This window comes from Eurosta solidaginis, unplaced genomic scaffold (genome assembly GCF_040869045.1).
Source record: "Eurosta solidaginis isolate ZX-2024a unplaced genomic scaffold, ASM4086904v1 ctg00001832.1, whole genome shotgun sequence".
NCBI classification, from domain to species: domain Eukaryota; kingdom Metazoa; phylum Arthropoda; class Insecta; order Diptera; family Tephritidae; genus Eurosta; species Eurosta solidaginis.
Window position 1 is genome coordinate 18,296 of NW_027137293.1, and position 12,294 is coordinate 30,589.

At 38.8% G+C, this 12,294-nt stretch overlaps 1 protein-coding gene across 1 annotated transcript in view; it reads left to right on the forward strand.

Moving 5' to 3' along the window:
• Positions 1 to 285: 285 nt before the first annotated feature.
• LOC137236329 (uncharacterized) overlaps positions 286 to 12,294 on the forward strand; it is a 40,670-nt gene continuing 28,661 nt past the window's right edge. The window contains exon 1 of the mRNA XM_067758852.1: positions 286 to 459. Within this exon, the coding sequence (XP_067614953.1) occupies positions 332 to 459 (128 nt within the window). The 5' untranslated portion in view covers positions 286 to 331. The remainder of the gene's footprint in view (positions 460 to 12,294) is intronic.

Here is a 12,294-nt window from a genome sequence, read left to right on the forward strand (position 1 = left end):
TTAGATTAGATTAGATTAGATAACGGCAAAAATTGCATGCATTTCCCTACCGCCGAAAGCAAATTTGAATCATGTTTGCAGCTATGTGCTATAAAACGGCGCAAATATTTATCACGTCGTAATGGGTTAAAAATAATGATTTTTTCCTTCACACATCAATAACGTACTTTCCATAAAATATTTCAAAATACGACATTTGCAAAATTTTGCAAATGGACACCAGAAATAAGTTTTTTTGATCTCCTGAAAAGTTACTGAAAAACACATAACTGTTTTTGTGAGCGCAGCAACGTTATGCTTTAATTATTTACAGTTCGAAGGTATCTGGTATATGCAACGTGGAATGTTCCTCGACGAATCTTGGGAGTTCCGCTGCCGAAGAATGAATTTCATGTATTTATATACATTGCCAGATGAAACGGCGTATAGAGCAGAAGAATTCAAAATAAGTAATCTATGGTAAGTATTTTTTATTGCAGTCAAATCTTTTGGTTTTAGTTGAAAGTTATGTTGTCTTTTATGTTGTTGATTTTTCGATAGGGTGCAAAAGTGAAGACTTTTGTCAAAAGAAACTTTTCTCAAATACCAAGTGCATAGGTAAAATATTAGTTTCCCTTTTCGTTCTCAAAAAATAGCACTGAAGATGGCACAACACCGAACCCGGTTCGTTTTCAAATTAAATTTGACAAGGAATGATGGAAAATTGTTCCAATATACAGCAATTACTTGAATTGGAACCATTTCCCGCCATTCCTCGTCAAGTTTGGTCCGGAGACAAACCGGTTTCGGCGTTGCGCCATCTTTAGTGCAATTTATCGAGAACGAAACAAGAAAAACAATTTGACTATAAAATTTAATTTTGAAAAAAATTTCTTTCAACCCAAATGACTACACTTTTCTTTATATTGGAACGAATTTCGGGGAAATTCCGCTTATTTCAAACTTTCTGCTAACGTTCGAATCGCTAAACTGTAGAAAAATTCACTGCAATTTTCAGTATTTCAAAGTGGTCTTTCTTTAGATTACTTTGGGAATAGTACAATTATACTTCAATATCAAGTACTTAGCAAAAGCGTGTTTAACTCAAACTGATTACTCGTTCGTCAGCTTGCGCTGCTTTTATTCTATCTATTTGCTCTTCCGCATATTTCTCCAAAGGTCTAGACGTTTCACCTTTGCAACTGTTGTATCTCCTGCTTGGTTACCAGCTATATATGCACATGTATATTTGTAGTTAATGCTTTTCTACTGGTCATATGCGTGTGTATGTATGAGTAACTACTTCGGCGATGACTACATCTGTGTGTGTGGAATATCTCTTCGTCGCCTTTATGTACACGTGTAAATGGATTAAATTGATGTTTTCGTGTACACAAGAGTGGCAGCTTGCTTTATTGTTGTTGTGCCTTTATTTACTAACAGTCTAGTTATGCTAAAATTCGCCACACTGCCCTCCACCTAAGACGGCTCGTCCCGATCTAAACACTGCCAGCCTCTCCAAATGAACCACTTTCATTTTCTTTCGTGGTTAGCCAATGGTTTGTATGATGCAAACTACATCGTTGATTCGTTTTACAACTTTGTGTGAGCCTTCCCACTTACACTGTAATTTCGGAGACAAACCATTTTTTCGTTGTGGGTTGTATAACAGCACCAAATCTCCTTCCCGAAAGCCTTCTCAATTAATTGCTTTATCATATCTGGCTTTCATCTTGTCACTCATAATCTTGGTTCGTTGCCTTACAACATCGTGTATTTCCTTCATCTCTTCCTCCAAGACGCCAGTGGATTTCTTGGTATTTCTCTCCGAATCGGAATTTATCCCAAACATCAAATCAGCTGACAGTCGAAGGTCATTGCCAAAAATTGCGCCCATTGTTTCATGCAATGCCGATAGGTAAGCGATCAAGAATAATGATATGTATGTATCCCACTCTTTATGGAACTTGTCCACTACTTTCCTCAAGCGCTCCTCCAAGGTTCTATTGTATCGTTCCACCATACCAACGGACTGAGGATGCAATACAACTGTATCCGTGTTTTTCGAATGCTCAATGTCTTACACCTTTCTTGGAACACAGCTGCTTCAAAATTCCTGCCTTGGTCACAATATAACTCCATTGGTACACCTCCATCCCAATTGTTTGCAAACACTTCTGATACTGTTTCAGCTTCTCGATTTGGGATTGGGTATACTTCTGGCCATTTGCTAAAGTAATCCATAACCACCAGTACATATTTGTTTCCGCGGTTGCTAGTAGGAAATGGAACTGCGATATCCATAGCGATCCTTTCAAATGGTGCACCTGAGTTATATTGCTTCATCTGGCCACGACTTGGGGATTCGGGCCCCTTCGCTCTGCTGCAAACTTCGCAGTTGGCAAACCACTCCATGACCGACTGACGGCAACAACCCAATAGAATATCTGCTTAATTTTCTCAAGCGTCTTCGTGATCCCCAGATGACCTCCACTTGGACCATTATGTAGCTCGTTGAGAACATCAGGAATCCTTTTCCTGGGAACAACTACTAGTTTCCTCTTACGTTGACCATCCTGTATCCAAACTGTTCCAATATGACTTTGCAATAGGACTCTCTGCTGACATCTCTTTATTTGGTTTTCGTTTCTTTCGAGCCCTCGCATAACATGTGACCGATCTGTATCTTCTTGCTGACACTTCCTTAGTTGTTCCATGGCCCCTTCATCCGAACACATTATAGTCATAAGCCGGACATCTATGATGTTTTCCTTAGCCTCAGCTTTCGAACAGTGTTTGCATTCCAAATTACATGGTCTTCGTGACATTGCATCGGCATTCCCATGGGTACTACCTTTCCGATGCTCAATGTAAAAGTCATAGCTTTGTAGTCGCCCGATCCACCGTGCCAATTGACCTTCTGAATAACGGAACTGTAGGAGCCATTTCAACGCGATCTGTCGTGATGCGGAATCGCTGCCCGTAGAGGTACTTGTGAAAATGTTTAATGCACTCTACCAATGCCAGCAACTCTCTGCGTGTAACGCAATAGTTCTTCTCTGGTTTTCCAGTTCGTCGGCTGAAATCTCCTGTCCGTCGACCAGTTGTGATAAAACGGCTGCTATAGCATATTCACTGGCATCTGTATCTAGAATAAATGTTGCTCCTGCAATCGGATATGCCAACATTGGGGCAGTGCACAAACGCTCTTTCAATGTTTGGAGGGCCACTTCTTGCTCCTTCTTCCATTCAGAAGCTTTATTTTTTCTTGTAAGCTCATGGAGGCTATGGGCTACGCTTGCAAATTTTGGTACAAATTGGCGGTAATATGTGCACAGCCAAAGGAAACTTCTCAATTCAAGCAGGTTATGTTGCCTTGGCCAATCCTTTACAGCCTCTATCTTTTCGTTCGCAGTGTAGATGCCCTCTGTCGTTACCTTGTGAACCAAATAACTTACTTCCTTTTTAAACAGCGAACACTTTTTGGCACTTAGTTTCAGACCAGCGCCAGGCATTGTCTGGAAAACTTCCTCTAAATTCTTAAGATGTTCTTTAAAGTTCTTTCCCTATTCGATAGTGTCGTCTAAGTACACTAAGCATGTTTTCCAATGTAGCCCTTTCAGTACCTGTGTAAAATATATTAAATTATTTATTTGGGTGGAGGCACCATACCCCTAAATATTTAAACAAGATTATTTAAGGAGGTGGCGCCCTTGAGTGCCGCATACCGAATCTTCGTTATTAATAAAAACTTCATCGTATTTACACATAATTCTTATGCGCTACTTAGTTACTACATAAACATATACATATTTACTCTTAATTCTTACATTCTTACTAAGTCTAACAAAATAACAAAAGTCATGTAGCCAATCGTATGCATACACATTCGTACACACATTCATAAGTTGCTTCAATGCACTAGCTGAAAGCGTGTGGAAATGTTGGAGTAGAGGAATACGCGGTGTCTGCAAATTCTTAGTTACAGACTAAACAACTTAGACACCGCGTATGTTATGTGTGTAGATATGTATGCAGTCACTTTGGATACATTACACCTGATCCATAAATCTTTAAAAAGTAGCTGGTGCATTACGTAGTCCAAAGGACTGTAAATTTCCAAAGACCAGCACCGACACTGAAGGCTGTTTTCTCTTTGTCTTCCTCCTTCACTTCCACTTGCCAGTAGTCGCATTTCAAGTCCAGTGTGGAAAACCATTTCGTACCAGAGAGCGAGTCCAGAGTGTCGTCAATTCTTGACAATGGGTAGCTATCCTTTTTCGTAACGTCATTCAACTTCCGGTAGTCCACGCAAAACCTCATTTTTCCATCCTTCTTCTTCACAAGTACCACCGTTGGCTCAATGGACTAGCTGTCGCTTATTTCTTGTATAATTTGACTCACAACTTTCCCCTTCGCCAGTGAAAGACTACGAGGAGCTTGACGGCTCGGCCTCGCATCTCCAGTCCCAATTTGATGTTTCACAACATTGGTGCGGCCTGGATTGGAGCCATCTTGGTCAAATATATTTGCGTACTTTAGGAGCAGTTGATTTGCCTTATTCTGATAGTCTTCCTCTATACCCTCCGTCCATTCCGTGATGTCATTTGAAAGATCAATGTTGCTTGTTGAAACGTTTTGCTGGATCTATTCACAGTTAATAATTACATCAGCCTCTTGGCATCTTCCCAATATAGTATCAGTTTGAATGGTGACTTGAACTCATTGAGTACTCGTACCGGAATACGTCCATCTTGTTTAGTTCTACCCAGGGTATTTCCTACAAGTATTTTCGTTGTTGATTTGTTTGCTGCCTCGACAGCCCACAATTTGTTTTTTCCACAATATCCATCAATCTTTGCCCAGATGACCGCCTCCGATTTTGGTGGTATTTGCTGATTCTCCTCCACCAGCACTTGTTTACTGCTGTAGCCTTTTTCGTAGCCAAAATTAAGTGGCACATCCATGTTCTTATATCGCATCGTCTTGCTTTGCATGTCTATCTTGATGCCTTGGTCGATTAAGAAGTCCACTCCAATTATGATTGCATCAACAATCTCTGCCACTACAAAATTCTGTAGTACCGTGACGCTCCCAATTGCGACTTCACATGCTACTTCTCCTAGAACCTGGGTGTCTACTCCAGTGGCTGTAGCCAATCTTGCTCCATGCAATGGTCTTATCTTCTCGTTGTCTAAATCCGATTGAAAGATGGAATGAGATGCACCCGTTTCTACAGTCAGTAAACGTTCCCTTCCAAGCCCACGTCTCCCGATGGTAAGATTGCTGGACCTTATTCCAATTTGCGAGATAGAGATTATGGGGCGTTCAATTGCGGGAGATAGCTGTCACTCCTTGCCGCTGACTCGCTTTAGTTTAACGATTGAGTAAACTTGGAGATTTGCTCATCTCCTTCAGTTCTGCGTTTGCGGCCACCCACATTGTTGGAACTATTAGGACCGGTGCTGCGATGACGTAGAATGTGAGCTGGGTTGCCGCACTTGAAACATTTCATAACTCCGGCATTTTTTTGTTGTCATCCCGTCAGTGCTTCCAAAATTATGTCTACCCAATCTGGCTTTTCTACTTCCACGCGATGAGCTTTGTATGCGGGCTTACTCAAAAGTGACGCTGTTTCCTGAGTCAGTGCATGGGATACAGTTTCAGAAACTGTTGGCTTTGGATTTGCGTATGTAGCTCGCTTCGTTTCCACGTCCCGTATGCCATTTATAAAGGTCTGGATTTTTACCCTCTCGATGTATTCCACGGTTGCGTCCACATTTGCTAAATGGGCCAGCCTTTCGACATCCGACGCAACTCCTGCAAAGTCTCATTCGCTTTTTGGTAGCAGTTTTGCAACTCAATTTGGTATATCTGTTTCCTATGCTCGCCTCCGTAACGTCTCTCAACAGCGGCCATTAATGCTTCATAACTGTTCCGTTCGTACTCTGGAATAGTCTGGTGTGAGATGTCAGCGTGCGACGACATCGCGAGCCTGCGATGGCTGGAAGAAGTGGTTCCAAACCTCCAAAGGCGAGGCACGAACGCGCGGTTTGAGGTGGTGGATAAAGCTCAAATCCCAACGGTACCAATAGTTAAGGTGTGGGTATCCACGCATGGTAGCGTGATGACGTCGGAGGATACACTTCGACTTCTGCAGAATCAGAATACGAACATACCGGCAAAGGATGGGGAGGTACTTACTGTATCTCGGCCTACGGGGGAAGATCAGTTCTACATCTTCCAAATAAACAAGCAGGCGGAGGACAATATACGCAGCTTGGCAAAATATTCTTTGGTATAGGCGAAATTTACATGCGACTCAAGAAAAGAAGTCCGAGGATACAAATCCTTACACGCTAGAATTGGACGAAGTCGAAAAGGACCTCAAAAGCCAAAGAGAAAAAGGACAAGTGGAGGTAGCCGACGGCACCACAAAGGTATTAGAAGAGGACCAGCAGCCAAATGGTGCTGCGAGTCGCACACCCGGCACAACAGTTACAAAAGGCTGAAGGGGGCTTCGAATACTCTAAACCAAAAGGGCATGGGGAGGACGACGACGTCACGACGAAGGTGCTGGAGGGGGACAAACAGCCCAATGGTGCTGCGAGTCCTACAGATAAACTTCCAACACAGTAAAGTGAAATCGAGTGAACTGCTCCTAACCCTTGAGGAGCGCTTGGTTTGGCGCTGATCCACGAGCCGTGGCTCTCATCGGGAGGAAAGGTTTCTGTAGTAATGGTAAGAAAACAGCTGCATTCATATATGATGCCTAATTACACTACTGAGGACCTCGTATCTTTTTGGTATCAAAAAGTTTCATAAATTTTGTTTTATTTTTATAATAGCGGTATTTATGTATAAATTGCCATGCAATGTGAAAAGCAAAATTTTTGTTTTGATCTGCGTACAGCGCTTAATAATACAAAAATGTTAGCCTTCGATTTCAAAGTATTTTCGAAAGTATGTATGTATTCCGTTTTTAAATACTTTTTTATTTTTTATTTGGTACTTTTATCATCACTGGGTGTGTACATTTCATGCTTATATAATTTTAATAAAACAATCAGGCCTGTTCTGAATTCCGATTCCGATCAATTTTTTCGGAATCGAAATGGATTGGTGTTCTCAATTTCGATTCCGACCAAAAATTATCGGTTTGAAAAGTATTGCCTCTGAGCAGTCGGAATGAAAATTAATTGACCGATTATACACAAATGTTGCGAGATTTGTCTTTCAAATCATTTTTTTTTAATTCTTCATTTTATTTGGAAGAGTTGTGTGTATTTTTTTGTTTAAATTTGAGTTAAATTGGCATAATAAATCTTTCTATAAAAACTTCTATCAAGAAATCTATTAGGCAAACAAATCGATGCTGATCGAAATGAAGTCGACCTATTCTGAATTCCGATCCAGCGCATTTTTACGATTCGCACGCACAATAGCACATCTTCTTGCGTCTGCGCATCCAAAAACCATATCTGCAGGCATTTTTTAATTAAAATAAAATTTTATGATACTTAAACCAAAACACATACACGAAATTGAGAAAACCAATCCAATTTAGAACAGCCTGATAAACAAAAACAGCTGATTAAACTGATTACCGAATCGGAATGAAAACGATTCGAAATCGACTTCGAATCGATTTTTTACAATCAGAATTGAGAACACCAAATATAAAACGAGTCGAAATCAATGTCGTTTTACTTTTCATTCCGAGTCGGAATTCAGAACAGGCCTGAATGTAATAATAGCAATGTAAATAAATGTTATGTTTAAAGACACAGCTCCCTCCTGAGATGCCATTGTCGACGTTTGTGCAGATATTGCAGCCAATATCGTCGGTCCAGTGCCAAATTCACGAATGTGGATTTGTTGTTTTGTGAAAAAAGCGTTTGAAACCTTGAAGACATTGTTAAAAATAGAGATTTAATTAATACAGATATAATTCTGTATATTTCAATCACCTTTGGGAGGTTTACTTTTGTAAACTACTAAGCAATGCTAATTGAAAAATGTTTATATTTTATTTTTTCAAAAAATGCACATTCGTTTTGGCTTTGCAAAATTTGACATATATAATATTTCGTTTGAACAAAAATGGCACATTCGTGACTTTGGCATTGTAACGACGATATATGATGGCGCACTTATTTTTAGCACTGCTTCGTGTTCGACTTCAATTTCAACTTCGTCTTCGAATTTGGCATCAACCAGAGAGGATAGATAGAATAAGTGACGTCATTTCATACTTTTTGCGAAATTTATTTGTAATGTCCCATTTGAGGGGTAATTTCATGAGGTATTTTTGATTGTTTTAAAGAATTGTATTAATTAAGCAATTCATCCTCTTTCCAACAATCACAATATATATTAATATACACTTCTTAAAAATGTGTAGAAGCCAATTTTCTAATACCCGCCAATCAGGTACATCTACTATATATTTCTGAAAGTATGTCTGTATGTATGTTTGGACTTGCAGCCTAAACCGCAGAATGGAATCGAACGAAATTTTGTCATGACATACCCTGAGTACGTCAATCTATGGTTGGCTATATAAAAAAAGTTTTCGACAAGGGGGCGTGGCACCTCCCATACAACTGGAATTATTCGTAGTCAATATATCTGAAAGTATTAAGGATAGACGACTGAAATTAGGTGCGTGGTTATATGAGACCAATACCTACCCCTCCAGAAAAGCCTGGTATAACGAAAAATAAAAATGTGTAGAAGCCAATTTTCTAATACCCGCCAATCAGGTACATTACAAATAAAAATTGAAATGACGTCTCTTATTCTATCTATCCTCTCTGAGGATATCTTTGTCATTGTTGAAACTTGGCTGACTCCAGATTTTTTGATGGCTAATTCTTCGATCCCAATTTGTTAGTCGTTTTCCGTAAAGACAGGGATGCAGGAAAAACTGGGCGTTCGAGAGGTGGAGGTGTATTTATTGCAGTTCAACGCAAGTGTAATACTTCCCTAGTTCAGCTGGATAATAACGATTCCCTACTTGACCAGCTCTGTGTTAATGTTAGTGGCTCTACGTACTCCGGCTCTCTATTCGTGATGGCATCTTATATTCCGCCGAATAATTCTGAAGATCTTTATAAAGCTCGTGCTGACAATATTTCGTCTGTAGTTCTTAATAAGCCTTTGAGACTTATTTTTTAGATAACATGCTAAGCTTAAATTTACTACAAATCAATAACTTCACTAAAATTGACAGAATATTAGATTTTATATTCCTCAGTGATAATATTAATTTTAACATATCCGAATGCCATGCACCATTTGCTCCGTCGGATATGCATCATACTACTATTGTTCTTAAACTTGAGTTTTATGAGTTTTGTGTACCCTCTATAAATGATGATATCGCTTTTAATTTTGCACGGTGCGATATGTCTATCCTTAACTATGTGTTCTGGGAAATTAACTGGGCTGATCTTTTTTCCTCCTCAGATGTTAGCGTTTCCTATGAAATATTTATATCAACGCTTTTTGACCTATGTTTAAGGCATGTTCCAGTTTTAACAAAGGGTTTAAAAAAATTGAGGAATTTGCGAAACAAATACTACAAAAAGTTTAGTCAGACCAAGAATCTGTCCTTTTACGAGAAGTATCAACAGTATCTAAAGGAGTTTAACTGTCTGGATAAGTTTCTTTACAAAAACTATATTCTTAGCTTTCAGATAAACATTAAGTCCCATCCTAAAACATTTTGGAATTTTATTAAATCTAAAAGGACATGCTCCTCGGTTCCTGATTTTGTCTTTTACCAAGATAATGTAGCTAAAAATCCTAGTGCGGTATTGAACCTGTTTGCGGACTCTTTTAGTGTTAATTTTGCATCCTATGATGATGCCCCTTCTTTCTGATTTAAATTCTTCTCTGGATTTCGATTCAATGTCAATTTCATGTGACGATATCTCAAGTGTTATTACTAAATTAAAGCAATCGGTCAAGACAGATTCTGATGGTTTCTCAAGTGCCTTGATTAAAGGTTGTCCGGCCTAAGTTTTGCCTCTTGAGATCCAGTTGACATATTAACTTTAGTGCGGGGAGCTTATTGATGCTTGGAAACTTGCATCGAAAACTCCTATCTACCAATCTGAAAATAAGAGATATGTCTATAACTACAGACCTATATCAAAGCTCACTACTGTTCCGAAGTTATTTGAATGTGATGTAAAAGACAAGTTATACTTTTCAGTGAAGAGCCTAATTTGTGCCAAGTAGCGTGGTTTTGTTGCGGGACGTTCGACGGTCACCAATCTAGTGGAGTTTAGTGAGTATTGTATATCTGCTTTTGCATCTGGATACCAGGTAGATTGTGCTTATTCTGACTTCTCCAAAGCTTTAGATAAGGTATCACTTATTCATAAACTTTCCTGTCTTGGTTTTCGCTCAATTTTTCTGCAGTGGCTAAAATCATATTTAATTAACAGATGGTGTATTGTCTGTACTGATGGTATATCATCCGATCCTAACGTTGCGACTTCCGGCGTTCCGCAAGTCAGTATGCTTGGACCCTTGGTCTTTGTCCTGTTCGTCAAGGCATCAGCGCTTTCTTGTCGTATGCTAGGTTTCTCTTGTATGCTGATGACCTTAAAGTTTTCTCCTTTACAAAGTCTTCGCGTGATATTTTCGAACTTCAGTATGAAATTAATAGTCTCCATTCCTGGTGCGTTAGATCGCACTTCTCTTAAAATATTAGTAAATGCTTTCACGTAACCTACTCTAAATTGAGCTTTAAGTTTAATAGTTCATATACCATTGTTAACAATCCAGTGCAGACTGTTGATAAAATCAAGGACCATGGTGTGGTTTATGATACCAAATTTTTTTCAACAGCCATGTAAACTTTATCATAGCCAAATCGTATGCAATACTTGGTTTTATTCGGCGTAATAGTTCCGAGTTCTCTGACCCGTATACACTTAAATTGCTCTACAATTCATTTGTACGATCTCATCTCGCCACTATCATTTGGCGACCGTTCCAACAGTTTGCAATTAACAGGATTGAGCGAGTTCAACAAGTTTTTCATAAATACTGTCTGCGGTCGCTTAGATATACTAGCCCCCTTCCCGCATATAATGCACGTCTATTTCTTTTAAATCTTAAACCTTTAGAAGCGAGAAGGTCTACTCTTTCTTTGACCTTTTATATTGCATCATCTATGGGGATAGAGATTGTGCTGCTCTTCTTAAGAAAATTTATTTTAATGTTCCCAGAAGAGAACTTAGAAGCTTTTACCCCCTTTTTATGGCATTAATAGTAACCGAATTATGCGAGAAATGCCCCAATTAATTACCCGCGCTGTGAGTGAAATTAATAAGATCTCATATTTTATCGAGCTTGATTTCTCTTTGTGAAGAATGTTTTTATTAATTTATTGAAGTGTGTTTTTTAGTTATCAATACTTTTATATTAGTCTGTAAGTGCTAGTTTTTCATTGACTTGTTAAATTTTGTATTTCTTATTTGTAGTCTGTTTTTTAATTGTATGAAAATTGTTAGTAGCCTGTAAGAATTTTGTTAATAGTATGCTGTATAATTTTTGAATTGGTAGTCTGTAAGAACTTGTGTTCGTTAACTTAATAAACAAATAAATCAATTCCATTTCTGACAACAATTGCATCGAATTTCGGTGTAATTCCGCTTATTCCAAACCTTCTGCTAACGTTGAATAGTTCACTCCAATTTTGAGTATTGCAAACTGGTCTTTATTTAGATTACTTTGGGTGTAGTATAATTGTATTTCAATATGACTGACTTAACAAAAGCGTGTTTAAATCAAACTGAGTAAACATTCCTCAGCTTGCGCTGCTTTTATGCTCTCTGTTGTTTCGTCCGCATATTTCTCCAAAGGTCTTGACGTTTCGCCTTCTAGAAATGTTGGATCTTCTGGTTAGTTACCACCTATATAAACGTATATTTGTAGTTAATGCCTTTCTACTGGCCATATGCGTGTGTATGTGTGAGTAACTACTTCGGCGATGACTACATCTGTGTGTGTGAGATATCTCTTCGTCGCCTTTTATGTACGTGTGTAAATGGATTAAATTGATGTGTTCGGGTACACAAGAGTGGCAGTTTGCTTTACTGTTGTTGAGCCTTTATTTACTAACAGCTTAGTGATACTAAAAATCACCCACAATATTATGATGTGATTATGATATAGATATGGCCCGATTTCGATCGAATTATTTTCATTACGTAGCTGAGAGGGATGAGAGCTGAGCTCAGTATGCTCTACACTGCAACTTTAAAAACAATTGCTGCCAAGTGTTTGCCTGCATAG